Here is a 21093-nt window from a genome sequence, read left to right on the forward strand (position 1 = left end):
TTAATGAACTACATGCCGTTATTGCAAACATTGGTCACTGTATGCATGTGACAACAATATTCAAAGCACTCCACAAGTCTGGCCTGAATAGTAGGGTGGCAAGAAGGAAGCCATTACTCATAAAAAGCTCACAGTGAGTCCCGCTTGAGGTATGCAAAAACCATTCTGGAGATTCTGAAGCCATGTGGCAAAAAGTTTTGTGGTGTGATGAAACCAAGATGGAGCTTTTTGGCTTAAATGCAAAACATTACATTTGGCGCAATCCTAACACAGCACGTCACCCAAAGAACACCATCCCTACTGTGAAGCATGGTGGTGATGACATCATGCTATGGAGTTGTGTCTCGTCAGCAGGGATTGGGGCATTTATCAGGGTCGAATGGAAAATGGATGGAGCAAAATTCAGAAAAATCTTAGTGGAAAACTTGCTGCCCTCTGCAAGAAAGCTGAAATTGGGATGGAAGTTTACCTTTCAGCATGACAACAACCTGAAGCACACAGCCAAAGCTACACTGGAGTGGCTAAGGAACAAAGAGATAAATGTCCTTGAGTGGCCCGCAGTCAAAGACCCGACCTAAGTCCAATCGAAGATTTATGGCATGACTTGAAGATCGCTGTCCATCAAACGCTCCCCATGAAACTTGACTGAACTTGAACAGTTTTGTACAGAATAATTGACAAATATTTCCCAATTAAGGTGTGGAATGTTGGTGGAGACCTATCCCAACAGACACATAGCTGTAATTGCTCTCAAAGGTTGCTTCCACCAAGAAAAAAACTCAAGGGTGTGGACACTTATCCAACCGAGACATTCTAGTTTTGTATTTTTAATTAATTTTCTGAAATTTGTAGAATTTGTTTTTCACGTGGAAGTTGTGGGTTACGATGTGTAAATAAAGGTGGGAAAAGTCTGATTTAATGTAATTAAATGCCAGGATATATACGGCAACAAAAGGTGAAATTTTGATAGGGGGTGTAGACTTTCTATAGGCACTGTATATTTTGTTTGTTTCTGGGGCAGCAAGAGAAATTGCACTGGATTTTTGCACCTATTTGCTCAGTGTGTGTGTGTGTGTGTGTGTGTGTGTGTGTGTGTGTGTGTGTGTGTGTGTGTGTGTGTGTGTGTGTGTGTTGTATCCATGGCTGACTAGAATGCACTAATAGGAGATGTTACAAATCCAGCGCCTCTCGATCAAGGAAATTTCTCGTATTTCCTGTACTCGAAGCATCCACTCTCTACAGGAGCCGTCAAGGAGGTCATGTTATTATATTTATGCCTATTTTACTCCAAGGAGTCACAGGATTACACACCCAAAAAATAGTTGCGATCGGTTCAGCCGTTTTTGCGGTACCTGGGAACAGACGGACGGACGGACAGACAGACGGTGAATTATAGCAAGATTCTTGTGAGTCCAATTTTTATTTCGGAACAGAACAATTACATAGTTGACAATTTTAAAATTGCCACTCTTTCAGCTAAATACTGATAATTATGTTTAGAATTCTTACATCGTTTTGAAAGTCATGTATTGCAGTAATTCTGAGTCGCATGCCTGAGTTTATATGGGGTGTGTATGTGCTGCATTTGCAATATCTTACCATTAAAAATAGTGGCTGCCATAATAACCGATTTATTAAATGAGGAGAACAGGCATGCGATCAGGAAAATAACAATGAAGCCAGTTGAACAATGGAGTGAACATTCTATAAACGGATGGAATTCTACACCATACAACTAATGCCATCTTTTGCTTTCATATAAAAACGCCATTGTGTAAAAAAAAAAAAACCACAATCTACAACTCGATGAAATTTGACAAAGTAATGAGGAAAGTGAAGATCATAATGTGGTTTATGCAAATTTACAATGGTAATCCTTTCCAGGAATTTCAATGTGCGATGTCATTTTCTCTGGCACGAGACTGTTTGATGCTTCAATCCCCCTTCTTAATGCACCTCAGCGCATCCGAAAAGGCTAGACTTTATCCGAGCACATCATATCATTTGTCCGTGCAACAGGTGATGGACCAGTGTAATGTACAAATGCACTGCCCATGACCACCAAGCTCAATGGAGACACGGGACCTTTCATTTCTTTCCTTCAAACAGTTTAATGATCTTCTGTGTTTATTTCGCGACTGGCAGAAATCATTTAAGCCGTACGTCATCTGTTAATGTAGGTGGCGAGCGAAGGGTGCTGAGGGATGTGAAAGGAACTCCACTATTATATTTTATACAAGGGTCGAGGCTCATGGAGGAGTGAAACAACAAAAGGCAGTCATGTTGGTGAGATGGGGGCACGGTGGGAATATTCAAGGAAGAATAACACAAAAATGAGTAACAATGGCCAAGATAAGAACAAAATTGTAAAGAATCGGCATGTGTGGAAGAGCTTGTGGATGTGCGTGGGTGAGTGCATGAGGTGGTGATGGGTGGTGCATTTGAAAGACTGAAGTGAGGACGAAACAACTAAAACCAAGACAATTCCACAATCTGAGGAATGTGGTAATGAATGAATGAATGCAGGTGGGCAACCAACATGGACTTTGGGAGGCTAAGCATGAGAGGTTTCCTGAGGAACGCAAGTGGCTTGTGGTGGGCAGTTCAGAGAGGGCAGGAGGAGCAAGGTCAGATGTATTCCACATTGTATAAAATAGAGATCCCACCAACTTGCCACCAGTGGGAGAGTGACATTGCTTTGGAATCCGCCTCCTGCATTGAGATACCAATGGTGTGGATGGCTTTGCTTTCAACGACCTTAAAATGAGCAAGGTGGGAGGTGGGAGCACTGGCTCAAAGTTGTGACCCAGGCAAAAATAGCACTCATTTCCTGGAGTAATTCTCTCAGACTACTGTAGTAGGGTCTGTTACGAACTATAGTATGTCAGAGTACAACTCTCATATACTATAGTTCTAACTGTCGCATTTTTATCTGGGGAATCGTGCTCCATACATCTTCATATTAACACCTGTATCCCATAATGAGCTCAGTCTGATGACTGACCTTTGATGTAAACATGTAATATGTTCCTCCTATGAAGGATTATTGCAGATAGTGAGGTCAGCAAGTTCTTGGGACTGCACCTCTTCCAATGAGGTGCAGTCCCTGGATATTCCTTGCATATTTTGAGGAAATAAGATAGCCAATTGTGGAGGGGGATGTGGATGCCAAAAAAAAAAGACCGTGACAGGCGACATCGCCAAGTTCGGCAGTGTGAAAGGAATGAGAAAAAAATACTGAAAGGAATTATCATGACTACTTCTGTGTGGTTTCATGACAAGGTATCCAGAAATTAAATTTTGTACAGATAGAGCACAAGATCTTTAATTATATTCCAAATGATTTGCATTTCGGAGTTGTGCATTTCAAGTTGTATAAACAGGAACATCTCTGACATTGTAATCACATGATATTCTTCATTCCAAATTGACAATTTATTGCAAACTATCGGATTAATTATTAAAGGGGTTGGGTTTCCTGCATTCTTCATTATTATTGGTATTGCATTACCAACTAGAACGGCACTCAGTAGAGTGCATATCTCCGCCAGGCTGAACAGTTTACGCTTTGTATTCCACTGAAAGGCCGGATCTGCATCTGGACCTTTACCAAAATCTAATCACCTTGTTCTTGTCACCAACCCTACCTGTCCACAAAGTTTCATCGAAATCCGTGCATAACTTTTTGAGATATCCTGCTCACAGATCACAAAATTGTTTTTATCAAGAGTGGAGTTGGTCATTTTTGCAACTGATCCTATTTGGTGCAGAAGTTATTGGGATCAATTGGAGATATATATTCTTGCTCAATTTGAAAAGTTTATGAACGATCATCTAATTAGGTTGAGTGAACGTAAATGATCTACACAAGTCTGAATACGACGATGGTTCACGAGCGGTATTTGACGATGTAGATTGTTTCAGAAGTCAAGGATGAGACAATGTGATAATGTTTGACCAAGTTATAAAAATGATCAACATGATGTGGTACGAGTGACAGGTTATTAGCTGTAAAATGTCGAAAACCCGGTTTCGTTCAACAACTTTCAAAATTTGACCTTTGCATAACCTTAAAAGGTCACAAAACAATGTTGTGGACATTAAAATAAGGAAACAGGATACGTGCTATAGCTCATTGGAGTTAGTTCGTCGAAGAAGGTCGAAAACCCGGTTCGATTCCCACAACTTTGAAAATTTCACCTTTGTGAACTTTAAAGGTCAAAGGTCAAGGATTATGACCTTTGGTGCAAAACTTCCTCTGGAACATTCCAGGAACAATATAACGCCATATAGGTTATATGGCATTTCGCACTCCTCGGATTATCCATACTTTGATGAAATCAGCGTAAAAACAAACTTGAAGGGGGCGCCACGGGCAAGGTGTTTGATATAGAGCAAAATGGTTTCAAGACTTTAGGTGGGGAATGACCTCAAGATTATGCATAAAAAATATTGTCATCCTCGCTCTCAAAGTTTGGGCAGTCGTATGATTTTTATGTCAAAATTCGAAATTTTCTAAGTTCGTGGCCTTGTGATCTTGACCTTCTTGACCTTGGGACGAAATTGAAAAATCGAGCTCCGTGGGGCTATGCAGGTGCTATTGGGCTAACCAAATATCTAAACCCCTGCCAGATTCAACAACCCCCCTCGGAGAAGATGCAAATTGAAATCGGCTCCCCCCTAAAAACACAATTCGCAATTTTCTAAGTTCGTGACTTTGTGACCTTGACCTTGGGACGAAAATGAAAAATCGAGCTCTGTAGGGCTATGCAGGTGCCATTGGGCTAACCAAATACCGAAACCACTGCCAGATTCGACAAGCCCCTCGGAGAAGAAATTTTTTTTGTCAAAATTCGCAATTTTCTAAGTTCGTGACCTTGTGACCTTGACCTTGGGATGAAAATGAAAAGTCGAGCTCCGTGGGGCTATGCAGGTGCCATTGGGCTAACCAAATACCGAAACCCCTGTCAGATTCGACAAACCCCCTAGGAGAAGATGCAAATTGAAATCGGCTACCCCCTAAAAACACGTTTTTTTTGGGCGTGGCTCCGCCCATTATGGGTGCACCACGACCATTCTCAGGAAAACACAACTAGATCATGATATAAACCTCCCACCAAAATTTTATCAGGATCGGATCAAAACCCACGGGGCTATGCTCGGGACAGACAGACAGACAGACAGACAGACACACAACAATAACGAATATAATGGTCACTTATTTTTTTCGTGAAAATATTTTTTCACTTTTTTCGTGAACCAAAAAGGGCCGTTGACGCGAGTGTTAGAGGCAAAGCCGCAATCACAGTACTCCATTCAATCAGCTGAGGTGAGAGGTGATTGTGGATCTCTCTTGCATTTCGTGCGATGATTCTCCTTGGTGCATAAAAGTGAAGGTCTATCTTCTTCCTCAGGCTTGTGTTCGACTGTTTGTGTTTGTTTGGCAAGGAGAAGCCTTTTAACGATTATATTGAATTGAAATGCACAGCTGGCATCGTTTGTTGTGGATGCGGATGTTGAGGTTATGATCACGCCTACAATATTCAACCGGGATTTTTGGACTCGAGTTAGAAATCGATTTGTTGCCCGTGCTTATTTTGAAGATTGATTTGGCTTCTTGAAGCAATGCAAATCTAGGAGACGTGTCTCTTCAGCAAAATATATATTCGAGAAGAGGGTGTTCATTTGGCCATTGTATTGTCTTGATGTCAATTACTCTGATGATTGCTGCAACTTTGCTTGCTTTCTCTGTTTGAATGGAAAGTGGTGGAAATTTACAATGTGATTCTTGTTCTTCCAGATTACTAAGCCATGCTATGAAGGAACATCTTGTGAGAGTGGCCAACGAAGCTGCCTTCATCTTGGCCAGACAGAGGGCTGAAGATGTCAGCAAGCATGCTGAGTTTGAGGTGAGTTTAGATGCTTGCATTGGCATCACAAGCTGTTGCTGAAACCTTGAGGCACGAAGTGTTTGATTTCGATATTGAGCAGGCTCGTCTCTGTCGGTCAGACAGACACTTTGTTCAAGAGATACAATACCAACAGTCAGCCGCCCTCTCTCTGTGACAGTTAATGTTTATTGTACACCACTTCTTCCCAATTCCATATCGAGGCGATGCATGACATCATCCCCGGGCGCCGAAGGAAGGGAGTACTCAGTTTTTACTCCGTTTTCTTTCTTGTTTGTTACTTGGCAAAATTTATTATTTTTTTGGACAAGTATGTTGATCGCCTCCGTTTGTGTGTTTGTTTGTCTGTCTGCTCACCTCCAGCCCAAAACGCTCAAACAATCGTTCTGAAATTTTCAGAGATTGTCACCGACCCTGCGACGGTCCCGCATTGAAGTTTCGTAAAATTTGGTCGACCAAAATGGTCTACATAGGCCAATTTGAGCCAAATTTTCTAAAATCCTCAAATTCATCCGATTGACTTGAAATTTGAACAGGATTTGCAGATCAGGTCAGTGAATTCAAACACCTACTACTTTTGAGGTTACCATAGGTCAAATGGTCAACATGGACCAAAAAGTCAACCCAAAATAGGCCATTTTTTAAAATTGTTTCTAAAATTGTCAATTTTCATCCAATTGACTTGAAATTTGAAGACCATTCGCAGATCAGGTCGCTGAACTCTCAACCACCTATTAATTTTGAGGTAAACATAGGCCAAAAGGTCAACATAGACGAAAAGGTCAACATAGGCCAAATTTATAAAATCCTCAATTTTAATCCAATTAACTTGAAATTTGAAGAGCATTTGCATATCAGGTCACTGAATTCAACCACCTATGAATTTTTAGGTAAGCTTAAGCCAAAAGGTCAAAATAGGCCAATTTTGACCAAATTTTCTAAAATCCTCAATTTTCATCTGATTGACTTGAAATTTGAAGAGCATTTTCATGTCAGGTCACTGAATTAAACTACCAATTAATTTTATGATTAAAAAGTCAACACAGGCCTAATTTCTAAAATTGAGAGATAGCACCAAAAACGAAATATATTACTATAGCTCAAAAAGTCGTGGACAAGTTATGACAAAACAAGGGAGAGGGAGAGGGAGAGAGAGAAAGGGCACGGACAGCGGTGATGTCACACGCTGGAGGATTTGCTATTTATTTGGCACGGGGGTGGTGTACTTTGAATGTACCTGTACTTGTTTATTTATTTCTAAACCTGGCAATATCTCGTACATATTTTGAGCTTGGAAGCTGATATTTGGATTCAACAATGACCAAGTGATTTGGCTATAAAGGGTATTTTTGATTTATTGATTAACTAATCGATTAATTATTCATGTTCCGATTAATTTATTAATTTTCAAAAAGTTACAGATTCAGATGAAACAGTGGTGGTTTGCATATGCTATTCGGCAATTGATTGAGGAATTAATTAATTTATGGGTATGATTTATTTATTTTAATGATGCAATTCATCAGTAAATTATTTTACACTGCTCCCTCCCAATTGCAAAACAGTGGAATGATAAATTGCAAGGTTATTTTTGAGCCATAACCAATCAGATTGAATCAACACCTGAAGGGTCATCAGACCATGAGTGCCTTCTGATTGCTGCTAAGGACATTATGTCATATGTTGAAACAACACAGCTTTATTTCCATTTTTTTTCCAATGTCCAGATAAATGTGTTTTCTGGCACAGGTTTCACATTACTGTATTTAATAAACCCTCTAGGAGTGAAAGGAAAACAGTTGAACAAATCAAACATTAAGAAGGCAGGCTTCATCCTCTCGAAGGCATTGGGCTCATGTTCTGCTTTCCTTCTTGCACAGAGAATACTTAGTGAAGCAGTATCAGCCTCATGCCTCAATGCACTTGTACCATCGTGTGCACAGTTCCCCCTAGCCTAGTGGATTGTTGCCGTCCAAATTCTGCTTTTTTCCTCCATCAGCATTCTGTGAGGCGTCTTTCTTACGCAACATGATGAATGGCAGCAGGAGGAGCGATGAATCAACCTCACGGGTGATCATTTTAAGATAAATCTACGAGCGAGGTTTAATCAGAAACCGATACCATGGCCATCGTAGAAGGGAAATTGAATGCAAATGACTTTGCATGCTCTTTGACTCGAATGTGCAATTTGCAGATTACCTATTAATATCCGAATAGCCTGGATGGCAAGCTCCTGATGTGCCTGCATAAGAATCTTGTAGTACTGTACATATTATTTATAGTGTTATTATTATTATTATTATTATTATTGTTGTTGTTGTTACGTTCACCACTGGAGGTGGATGGAGGATATGTTTTCACCCCTGTTTGAGCAGGATATCTCAAAAAGCTGTTGACGGATTTGGATGAAACTTGGTGGATAATTTGGGTGTGTCACACGGACAAATCGATTAGATGTTGGTGAAGATCCGGATTCTGTCCTGAGAATTTTTAACAAGTGATTCTTCACCATTGGAAGAAAGGGCTAAAAACAACAGACAACACGATATCTCAATAAAAGTTAAGGACGGATTCAGATGAAACTTGAATAACACGTTTTATGTGTGACAAGGAAGAATTGATTCGGTTTTGGTGAAGACCTGGATACTAGAGTTTGTAAAAGTGTTTTTTTCACAATTGAGCGATGGGGCCAAACACGACATATAGCACAATATTTGAAAAGGTTATGGACGGATTCAGACAAAACTTGGTGGATGTGTTTGGTAGGTGACAAGAGCAAGCCGATTAGATTTGGGTTATCGTCTGAATGCAGATCTGGCCTAACATTGGGATACAAAACGTAAACTGTTCAGCCTGGCGAAGTATGTGCTCCACAGAGTGCCGTTCTAGTTGCTGTTGTTCATTGTGTTATTACCACTACTGATAGTCGAACGGTATGCGCACTCACCTCTGGGCTGTCTCGCTTGGGTTGAATCTCGACCCAGCTATAAAAGGTCTCCCTGGTGTTTTGTGTGCAGGGCGTAGCATTGATGTGTGTACCATCTCACAGATGGACGTTAAATTGCGGTTCCATTTGCTCACATTAGTTGCAGTTGCTTGTTAAAGATTGTTGATGGACCTAAGTAGCGAAGTGTGAAACACTTAAATGTGATCAGTGCTGTTTAACATTGTAATAAGTGAAGGTCGTCGGTGTGAGTGCACGATCTCATTCATCAGTCCAAGGCTGATACTTTCATTCTGATTTCAGCTCTATTTTTTATCTGAGAGATGACAATATGGTCACTTTAGTGCCTGATGTAACAAAGATTTATTTTTTTAAAAAATTGAAGGATTAAGGAACAGCTCGATTAATTTAATACTGTACCAGTTTAGTGCTCTGTCTCAGGATGTGAACGACTTGCATTTCTTCTTGGCCTCGGTGAAAGTCGATAATGCTCTTCATAATTTTAGAAGGAAGTCTTGATAACGGAATGTTCTCGCCTGATCCCTTTTAAATGAGGACACAGGATGAAGCTTGGCAGTATCTGAGATGGTTGGTGTATATCAGAAACCAAGGAATAACACCATTTTTGCCATCTGCAATGTCAAGAAGGTTGAAGTAAAGCAAAAGCTCCATTGATTAAGTCTGCAAGATGAGCACAAAGAAAGGACAGCTATTCTGAAACAATCGGATGTTCATTCATTCCTTTGCTTGCTAAGTGTAAATGTGGCCCCACGACCACACTCTTTCTTGCCTTTTTACCCTCTGCCACCTTGTTCTTGAATAAATTTCGTTCTTGTATTAAAATAAATATGAGGGACATTATACAACTTTGCCCCTTTTTTATTCAGGTCTTCCATTCTGATGTTGGTTAGGAAGTAAGCATAACAGGCCATCATCGAAAGAGATGAAGGGGAGCACCTTAAGGCAGTTCTGGGAAGGAAATGCTTTGGTGGGTTGCCTTATGTAAAATCAAAAATCTTAGACGACCTTGATAAAATAAATCAACAAGAGCATAAAGTCCTCGAGGGACCACGTCGCAGTGGAATACTTTATGACTGTAAATCTCCTTTAATTCAAACTGTGGTAATCTTCCAGTTACTGAAAATAAAGCAAAATCCAATTTAACATGACTTATTACAAGATATTTGAAAAAAAAAACAAAGCATCTTCATCATTAACTCCAACACCATCAAGTTTTCTTTTCCTTGACTTGTATACTGCCATCTTTGCCTGAGCAAGCAGGAAATTGGCTAACACAGCATTGGAATTTTTGTGTGGGATATCCAATCCATAGATGAACACACAAGTGTTAAAAATGAAACCAAACCTCACAAAACAATTCCGAAGTAAGATGAATAAAGGTGCCAACCGTTGGCATTCAACATAGATGTGAAAAAGGTTTTCAGATTTCTTACAAAAAGGACATTCATCTCCAAGCAGATTTGAAAAACAGTGTAACAAGTGATTAGAAGGAAGGATCCAGTGTACTTGTCTCCATTGGAGGTCACCATGTCATGGTGCTACAGGATGGTGATAAAAAACCTTTCCAGTTAGGAAAATAAGGGGGAGAAAAAGGTAAGAGGTCCCTCCATCGAACCCTCTACTGTTTTATTTGCCGTTGTGAAAGAAATTTTACACAACCCAAATAAAGGTCTTTTTGTTTGGGAAGGCCATTGAAGCCTACGTTAAAAGGGGGACAAGGAAGAGAGCTGGCAAGAGAAAAAGCACGTACGAGTTCAGGAAAGGTAGAGAGAGAAGGTATTCGATGTGTATTTTGTTCATTGCTTTGCTGGTCCTGCTCCCAAGCAGGTGCAAGCTGTGTGTATGTCCAAAGCACACTACATAATATGCGTGCCACCATTCGAGACGATCGCACACTGACCAGGCTTGTCAATGCATCAGCTCCGATCCAACTGCCGTTTGGGCTGAGAAGATCTGCGACAGATTTAATGCCCTTGTCGGTAAAGCATTGAATAAAGCACCTATCAGCAGGCATATCATGGAAAAAGGAGTTGTAGAACAAAGGTTCTTCCAGAAACATTTGCTTAGTGTAAGAATGTGTAGCTCTTGTTGTTGTCAGAGCTTGCCAGTCATTTAGTATGCTCTGATAGAAACCAGAGAGGGGGGATGTGTCGATTTTGGAAAGGTCCATCAGGAAAAGAGAGTGGTCATAGCCGAGCCTCTCAGCCTGTTGCGAAAGGTGACGAGCGACGTTGACCCATGGTGGAGAGGGTTGTGTGTAAAGCATGCGAAGAGCAACCGAGAGTCGAAAGGCCATTAGCCAGCTATTTATGTCGATCAGGCCTTGGCCTCCATGGGTCAGTGGTAAACTGAGGATCCCAGGTTGCAGCCAGTGTTTTCTGTCCCAGAAAAAGGACACGAAGCACTTCTGGAGCTGTTGAAGAAACACCACTGGAGGATGTAGCATGAAGAACCTGTGCCATATGGTAGAGGCCACCAGTGTGTTGATGACCAAGACCCTTCCACGATATGACAGTTGTGTGATCAGACCTTTCCATTTTTGCAGTTTACCCTCAACAAACTCGAGCAGACCAGCCCAATTATTTGCTACTGTGGTATTATTACCAAGGAACACTCCAAGGTATTTCACACCATCGTTGGCCCATGACAGTGGAGTAGGAAGTCTTGGTGCCAAGTCGCACAACGGACCGAGCCAAAGGGCGCTCGCTTTGTTCCAATTTACTTTGGCTGAAGAAGCCTTTTCGAATAAGGACAAACAATAACGAACAACGTTAATGTCATTGATATCTTGCATGAATATACACATGTCATTGTCGTATGCCAGTACCTTGATGGGGTGTTCAAGCTGGGACACACTAACCCCTGTTAGTCTACAGTGCAAAGAAACCAGTAGGGGTTCGATGGAGAGAACATGAAGCAACCCAGAAAGAGGGCAACTTTGTCTCATTCCCCTGTTAACAGACAAAGGTGCAACAAGTTCATTGTTTATTTTAAGCACACTATAAATATTATTATATAGTATTTTAATATAAGAAATGAACGTCGAACCAAGTCCAAACCGCTCAAGTACTTTGAAAAGGTACCGATGGTCAACACGGTCAAAGGCTTTCTCCTGATCAAGGAGAAGAAGTCCTAAATCTTTAGGGTTTTCCTTGCACAGTTCAATGATGTCTCTCACAAGGGAGATGTTGTCATAAATGGAACGTTTTGGGACACAGTAATATTGGTCTTCTTTCAACAACGAGGATAAATAAGGAGTAAGTCGCGATGCCAGGGCTTTTGAAAATATCTTATAATCTCTACATAAAAGGGAGATAGGATGCTAATTTTCAATACACAACATGTCTCCCTTTTTTGGGATGAGGATAAGAAGAGCTCGTCGGCAACTCTGAGGGAGCTCTCCAAGCTGGCAGCTTGCGTTCAAAGTGTTAATGAGTTCTGGACCCAATAAGTTCCAAAACTTCTTGTAAAATTCGGTTGTAAGTCCATCCAAACCAGGTGCTTTCCCAATGGCAAGGCCGTGCAGGACAGTGCCAAGTTCATCCAAGGTGATGGGTCTTTCCAGTTGGGAACGCCCATCTTCACACAACACTGGCAGGCCTACGGAGATCGAGGCAACACTGACAGGATTTATTTGTTCCATTGAATATATTTTCAAAAAGTATTCCTTCGTGAAAAGTTTGTTTTCTGATTGTGTAAAGGTAATGGATGAATCTGCCAATCGCAGCTGATAAAGCTGCTTACTGGGAAGACGTTTCTCTAAGGAAAAGAAGTACTTGGTTGGTACGTCTGCCTCATTCAGGTGTCGCACCCTCATTCGAACTAAGGCACCGCGTGCATTCCTCTCGGTTATTTCCTTTAATAAGGACCGTTTCTCAGATAAGGTTTTTTGTATGTTACTATTATTTTGTCCGATGACCCGTTGGAGTTGTAAAATCTCTTACTGTAATAATTTTTTTTAACTTCATGGTCAGCCCTTGTTGAGAAAAAGTGATACTGTTGACAGAAATCTTGAATTTGTGGTTTTTACTAAATCCCACCATATCAGCGGGTTAAAGGAACAGCTTAGCTTCTGTTCTAGGAGAGCCGTCCAGAAGGATTCAAAGGCCTGAATGAAGTTAAGGTTTTCTAGTAAACTATTGTTGAATTTCCAGTGAGAGCTCCCTGGACATGGTTTAGAGAGTTGAATATAGACTCGAGCTTGGGAATGGTCGGAGAAAACCAGAAGGCACGATATCGGATTTATAAACTCCATGTAATAAATGAGAATTTACAGAGATGCGATCAAGCCTCGCAAGTGAGATGTGGTTGTTTAAACAACGACACCATGTATAAGACCGATGAGAAGGGTGCTGCACGCGCCAAATATCATGAAGATTATATTTCGCAATGATGTTTGCAAAAAGTTTTGCGGTACCTGGTTGGGGTTCCGGCCCGTTTCGGTCACATGAAGCATTTACAGTACAGTTAAAATCACCACCAATAATTAGACAAGTCTGCAAATCCAGTGTTTGCAGGAATTTTCTCAGTTCGGCAAAAAAGGAGATCCGCTCGTCATTTTTGCTTGGAGCGTACACATTGAGAATTGTGAACTTCACCTGATTGATAGAGAAGGTCACGGAGGCAAGGTGTCCATCAATAATACTCGTAAATTTAAGGCAGGACAGGTGGAAATATTTCCCTAAGACAAACATGATGCCTGCCTTTAACGAGGAGTTGTTACTGAAGAAACATTCCTTGTCCATAAATAGTCGCCACTGAGTCTGAACAGATCGGACAGCATGGGTCTCTTGTAACCAAGCTATGTCAAGACCGTTGACCTCTACCAGCTATTTAATTTGGATCTTGCGGAACGGACTCCCACTACGATTAACATTTATTGTTCCAATCTTGAAACTGGCCGTGAGGAAAATAATAGTTTCTAAGAATAAGATCAGAAGCGGGATAATTGATTAGGATCCCTTTTTGCCTTGGCAATCAATATTTTTAAGCGGTGACAGTGTGTCTGGTGGAAACCGAATAAGTCAGGCTTATGTACGATAGCCTGAGCACACTCAAGGAAGGACGGTAGGTCTGGAAAGTATTCCGTCAGGTTTATATCGCGTTTCCTGTATGTATTTTGTAAGAAGAGTCTTATTTGTTCAGAGGAGGTCGGACCTTGACTGGTCAGCTTCTCCACCGTTTCCACCTGACTTTCTGTTTGCTTCCTCCAGGCATGATTCGTCAGTCAGTTTTAATTTCCGAGTCACACAAGCTTGTACAGTCCTGCATATCGATACTGTGGTCAGTATTGATACACGGATCTGTACTGGTTACCACATCTATGTGCTCTTCCAACGTGGGAACATCTCTTTCTGAATTAACGGAAATAATCCGGGGAGTTGATGAAACGGAAACACCATCAGCGGATGCAGCGATATCGCTTCCCTCGACCGTAACAGTGTTATCGACCTCCGACGGCGTGGAGGTATACAGTACTTCGAGGGGTGGGGAGGGGGGGTTATCGTAAAACATCCATTTTAACATTTCCTGCGTTTTCAGCTTCACCACATGATGGACTAGGAGCAGTGACAGGGTTAACATTTGCTTCGCTGTTTCCTGCTGACAAGGGTTCGGAGTTGATATTTGCTAAAGTGACAGCAGGTTCATCACTAGTGGTCTGTGTATCACCGTCGATGGACTTTCCAATAGGAGAGTTTTTAACGAGTGAAACAGTTTCATTTACTGCGATAACAGGTAAAGCGGTTTCTGTAAGGGAGACGTCGATGTCCTCACCGGCAAGTAGGTTAAACTTGTTGGCCGGAGGTACCGGGTCCATTCCGGGTCAGCATTGTGGAGTGACATTAGTCACAACTGCAGGAACATTACCGACAGATTCCTCGTTTGTAAATGCTCCCTTCTTCTGGGTTAAACGACCATCAGGTAAAGTCTTTCGCTTCCTTGATGAAACGATGGTGAAACCATCCCAAACATTTGTTTTGCTGTTTAGATTATCAGACTGGGAGGACTGGGCGTTATTACCAGACACGGGTTATTCGCTTCCTTCACAGTCGAGGAAGAAGAAGAAGAAGACGTATCCTTGTTGACGAGGTTTGTTTCATCATTTGACGAAGTCGCCTTTGGGCAAGATCGTTTCAAGTGTCCAAAATTACCACATTCAAAATATTTCAATGTGTCAGTGGTTACGTATACTTGGTAATCATGATTATCAATTTAGAGTTTTAAAACAATGTTCAAGGTTCTTTCAGCGTTAGAGGGAGGAAGCACCACATAAGCTTGTCTCCGAAAAAATATCACATGCTTCATCCGATCGTCCTGGCTACATACAGGTAACATAGTGATCTGAGAAACCACAGTACCATAATGAGATAGGTCAGTGTCTGATTCTTCAGGAAAGGAGGAGCGTTCGAGATAATGACCTTCACAGCCGGTGTGTTGAGAGAGGAGACGAGCACGAAATGTCCGTCATCTGTTGATAGTCTGGTCGATACAATTCCTTGAACCAGTTCTGTCTCAGACACGAAGATTACCACACGTTTGTTCATTCGTGAGGCTGCACGAACTTTGTCAGTCCCGACTATGTTTCCTGTAGCGATAACAAGGTTCTTGACGCTGACGTCGTCGGGCGGAACGCAGACGACGCCATGTTTTCGTGTTAATGCTTCAAATGCCGCATAACGGGAATACGAAGTCGTATTTAGGAAGGGGGAGGAGGGGTGATTGCTCTCGTGCAGGAATTAAATACAAGCCGAGACAGCTTTCCAAAGGAAATAAACACAGTCACAGTGAATAAAAAAATGATCAGTTGAAGGGCCGGGATGGGCCGCCAACTAAAAACTATCCACAAAGAAGCTGTGGTCTCTTTCTCTCTCTATCTCGGGGAAAAGGTATGCGAGGAGAAAACGGGGATTGGGATGGAAGGGGAAGAGATGAACCGAAGGGCAAACCGTGAAATAACAAGGACAGATGGGCGGGGTGGGGTGACGACGGCGTGAGGGAAGGCCGAAGCATGAGGTCTGACGAAGAGGGGAGGGTGGGGGCACAAATAACAATGCGTAGAAGGAAAAAAAAGAGGTGGAAAAGGGATAGGCGAAAAAAAACAGGGCAGATCACAGCTCACCAAGACCACACAGCCGCCATGACACTCCACTCGACTCGCCAGAGATATATATATATATATATATATATATATATATATATATATATATATATATATATATATATATATATATATATATATAATATAATATATACACACACACACACACACACACACATTTGTGTTTGTACATTATTTTTTTTTTCCATAAAAACTTAAATTCCTTTTATTTCTTTGGAAGGCAGGGTTGGCATTTGTACTTGTCCCAGCAAAATTACTGTGTTATGACTCGAACCGTCATCAGCTTGCCATCTATAATGTCGCACGTACCGTATCACCTGTGCATTTTTGTGCAGTGCCTTTGTTGGAATAAGTGTCAGCTGACAAGAACATGGCATGTCTCTCCTCAAGGTTGTATACAAATGTGTATTGAAATAATGTATGTTAACATACGATTTGAATTCCTTTTCCCATGAGACACCACCTGTTCCCCAGAGCCTGGCTCGCAGCAGCAGACAAGCAGCATGTTTGCTCATTGCTGCCTTGCGCTCCAACACATCAATGTGCCTGTGTGCAAGGGGCCAATGCCCCTAAATTATATTTTATCAGGTTAGCGTATGTGGGAGTGACATATGCTGACTGTGAAAACTAAGTTATCTCCTTCCTCTCCTCTCTACGCGAGAGTAAGTTATTGAGGCCCACGAGGAGACAGCCATTGAGATTACGGCAGGGAAATTCAATTACGAACCGATGCCTATCCCCTAATAGAATTCTGATTCTCAAGAAGATGGCTGCCGACGATACGGCAAAAGGAGTTTCAGCCGCCTTTATTGCAGAGGAGGGAAAGACATTTATGCGAACTGATTTTTACGGCTTGACTTGGAAGGGTCGTTAAGCCAGGCAGTGTTTGTTTCGAGTGATAATGGCATCAAAGCCCACCACCTGGTATAAAGGATTTTCTTTGAATCACATGGATCTGTTTGGCCACACGACTGCACGCTGCCCCCTCCCCCCTCACAATCCCCTTTACACACCATATTGTGCTTTCAACTCTTCGTATTACATCGTGCCTCAGGCACGGTTTGCAAAGTTGTTTCAATTTCCTTGAGAAATATTTTGCCATTGGTTGAATCGTGATTTGAGGAAAGTGAAAAGTTGTTTGGGGAAAGGAGTGATGATTGTCATACGTGATGATACGCTATCTTGGTGACATGAGTGGTTATGATGGTGCTGTATAAAAAAAGTGCTAATTGTTGCCCAAGTAATTTTAACATCCACGAGATAATGTTTTTTTTGTTTTGTTTTTCCTTTCCAATCCACATAACAATCAATGTGGTAAGTGAGTTGAGATAAAATAGTGATCGCTTTTCAGCATGGTTCGGCCTGGGTCCATTGTTCTTCATAATTATATTTTGTTGCAAGGTCAACAAGCTCATTACTTAAAGGCAAGGTGAACTTGCATTTCAATACAGGGTTCATTTTCATGTGACCACGTTGCATTCTTCTGTGCCCCATTTAACAGCAAATGCACCTTCAGTGTGGATTTCCAGTAATTTTGTGAAGGCTGTCTTGCACTCGTTGGTCCATCAGGTTAGGTATGGGAGCATGTGCCAGAACAGCGCATCGCTGCGTCCACTTTCCGCCGGTACTCCAGGGGCCTCCGTCTGGCCATCCCCCAGGCAGATGCCAGGCCCATCCCCATCTCCTTGAGATGATGGTCAACCTGCTGCAACCACGAGGCACGTGGTCGGCCCACTGGCCTACTCCACTCATGAGACTCCCTCGCTGAGAGAATCTGGTGAGCAGGATCAGCGTCAGGAAAACGAGCCACATGTCCATACAGCCGCAACTGACGCTCACGGACTATGCAGGTAACAAATCTCATCCGAGTCTCTCTCAGCAACCGCTCGTTGGATACAAAATCCGACCAGCGATAGCCAAGGATTCTCCGAAGAGACCTGGTACCAAAGGAATTAAGTCTCCGTCTCAGATCCTTGGTCAGAGTCCAAGTCTCGCACCCATAGAGCAAGACTGGAAGTAGGTCAGGAAGTAGGTCGTTGTGAGTTGGTCCATGATCCATTCATTTTCCATTAGTTGGTCCATTAGTTGGTCCATGATCAGCTGCAAAATGCACATGCATAAGTTTCGCAGCCAATCAGGTGCTTACAAATGCAAGACATGGCTTATTCCACAGAACTTGATCAAAATTCACGGAAGTTGCATTTTTTTTTTTTTGGCTTTTAAATGACTGGCATTTATGTGAGCATTTCAAGTGAAAAAATTGAAAATGTTCAGGAAATTATTTTTGCCTTATTTTTACATCATTTATTTTCGGTGTGTTCAGGCTATTATTGCATGCTGCCATCACTTACCCTGGAAATGTTTGTGAGTCTCGCATTCAGCGCGCGACCCCCATCTGTTCACCTTCGGACAAATATCCTTGGCATTGTAAAGTTTGATGGATGTAACGGGTCAGTGGACGAGTCAGATCGTTTGCTCTGAGTTGTGGATGATAAAGGTCAGGGCTGAAGGTGCAAGACTTCTGTAACGGATTGAACTGCAGAGTTGACAGAAAATGCTGCCACGGGATGGTAGGATTTTGCGAGATCTTTATGGATTCCAGATCTGACGGTGTCACAAGATTTGGTGCATAGTCCTGAAGGTTTCCCCTTCTGAAGCGAAGTATAGTGGAGTATCACTCCGAACATGGCAAAAACAAATCAACACTTCCATGCAATGAAATGCCAGGCATGCTCAATTGTGGTTGGAGTTGCATACGAGCAACAATTTAGCGTAATTCATTGGTTTCACATCTTGGCACACCGTTTCTGTGCAGTAGTTTCCTTGAAAGCAAAACGCAGAAGCTGTGGATAAATCACGACAAATTTTTGACATTTAACATTCTTTCAATAAAACACGAATGGATATTTGTATCAAAAGTCCAAAGCTGCATCAAGACCACCTCTTTCATGTCGTCGTACTTGGATGCCAGTTCAACACCATTGCCTTGAATCACAAAAATACCGACATTTTTGGAAGAAAGGCTTGTGTCGCACCTGCTTTGCCCATCACGAGCTGCGTGAGAGCATAGCAAATGGCCTTGTGCTAATCCGGTCTAATAAGCCCCATCATTAACGGCAAAGCTTTTCTGCAAATGTTGGGCTGGCCATCCCCGGCCTGCCGGTGGCCTAATTGCTGCCAAGCACTGGCAACACAGGCAAGCCCGAACATGAATTTGGCCCAGCTTGTTAGCAGCTTGTACATTACGGCTGATCAAGACTGTAATTGGATTTCTGTGCATCTCCATTTTTGAAACCGATGATTTCTCTTGTTTCATGTCTTCTTGCGAGAATTGTACCCTCCCACCGCACCCTCCCCAAATTCTCCTTCGTCGAAGTTCCCTAAACTCTGCATTTTGAAATGAATGGACTAGAATTATTGCTCATAAACGTGAGAAACTCGTAAATGTTCAAGCACTTGTAAATGTGGTTTCAATCAGGCAAAGGCTCTGCCAAGGATTGAGTTCGTTGTGTAACAAAAATTTGAGAAAAGACGCTTTTGCTCCACACTGGATAAATGCCTTTGGCGGGAAATCGATTGACGACAAAAGTGTTTATGCTCCCAGCCCATTTACATTCTTGATTTTTGAGTGTCATTGTTGCTTCCTTAACCTTGCTGGGTGCCAATGTTGATGACGAGCTGGTTTTGTGATTGCTGAGCCGTTTGACAGTCTGCGGTTTTTTTTGTTTGTTTTTTTGCTTTGCCCTCTTCCTGGTTTAAAGGTGGCATTATCTGAGAAATTGCTGCATTAATGATTGTTTTTAATTGTTTGATCTGTGAATGCTCTCCAACAAGTCATTTCGATTACAGACTTTGTCAAATTCTGAACAACAAGAACAACAACAAAAACTGAACAAATTGTTTTTTGCAATGACTGAAATTCAAAGTGCCTTGTATTTTATTTTGAGGCTACAATGGTATAATGACATGTCAACCTCGAAAGGTGTGAAATTACTTTGTTATTGGTGGCATGAGTAATCATCAGTATGCCAGTCGTTCTCAGTGGATATTTGATATGCCAAACACATGCTTCTCAGGCCCTTTCTAACTCGAATCATTTTTTTTTTTGGGGGGGGGGGAGTTCCAGGTTGATGTGAATCGGTACCAATGGTCCACGTTTAAGGAGCAGAGTTCGTAGATATTTGGTATTTTAGCAAAAAGGCACGGAGGACACATCTGCATTCATGGGGGCATGTGTTTAGGAGGGGGAAGGGGAATGTGTTCAGGTAGGCCTTCAATTCTGGCAGCAGGTGGTGGAAGGAGAAGGTGCAGACAAAAATTGAGGTTGAAGGAGGTGGTCGAGAGTGACATGAGAGAGTTGAGTTGCAGAGAGAGGATGCTTCGGATATAGTGGTGAGGGGAGAGCGAAGAGTCATGTGGTTGACTCCACTAGAAGGTGGGATCAATTGGGGCATTGAAAGTAGTGTTATTGTAGAAGTTAGTTAATGTCGGGTGCAGAATTTTGATCCTGAAATTTGATGCTTTCATCCTGGTATGGTGCCAGCTTTGGAGGCTGCAGTATTATGTCTTGCAATTTGCAAAATACTGGTTGTACTTGGGAAGATATGTAATGACCATAATGAAAAAGGGATGTCCAGCAAGGCCAAGCAAGGTTTGACGTTTTGACTACTGTGTGGTCTTCATCCATGAGCGTGCAGCCATCGTGTGCCTTGTATCAAGTACCTTCCAAAGGGAGACGCCACTTGACTGCAATATGTGAATGGTGACATCAATAGTGAGGCAAGGCCTGCAATACAGTGGTTAATAAAAATGGTTTGGATCACAACACCTGGTGCACAATTCATACACAGACCTGGATGAAGACTGCTTGGCGGTCGAAAATTTGGACCTGAACCTTTTCTTGCTGTCGAGCTTTGCGAGTTGGTGGTGATTTCATTTTTGAAGAACATACACAAATTGATCAATATTCATGGCCTTGTGTATGCCTAATTTGACATTCCTCTCTCTCCCCTTCCTAGTTATGTAAGCCGTGTTTTACTGTTGTTCTATTGGTTTTTTTTTTCCTTCTCATCCCATCCCATAGTCACAATGTGCTCAAT

At 42.0% G+C, this 21093-nt stretch overlaps 1 protein-coding gene across 4 annotated transcripts in view; it reads left to right on the forward strand.

The window, feature by feature from the left end:
* Positions 1 to 21093, forward strand: part of LOC147008560 (lipopolysaccharide-responsive and beige-like anchor protein) — a 597819-nt gene that overhangs the window by 260880 nt on the left and 315846 nt on the right. For all 4 annotated transcript variants that reach the window (XM_085864642.1, XM_085864638.1, XM_085864639.1 and 1 more), the window contains 2 exons: positions 5801 to 5909; positions 21078 to 21093. The exon at positions 21078 to 21093 is cut by the window's right edge and continues 148 nt beyond it. In XM_085864642.1, coding sequence (XP_085720768.1) covers positions 5801 to 5909; positions 21078 to 21093 — 125 coding nt within the window. The remainder of the gene's footprint in view (positions 1 to 5800; positions 5910 to 21077) is intronic.

The sequence above is a fragment of the Eptatretus burgeri genome, chromosome 18 (genome assembly GCF_056783735.1).
Source record: "Eptatretus burgeri isolate ZD-2024b chromosome 18, Ebu_testis_v1, whole genome shotgun sequence".
NCBI lineage: Eukaryota > Metazoa > Chordata > Myxini > Myxiniformes > Myxinidae > Eptatretus > Eptatretus burgeri.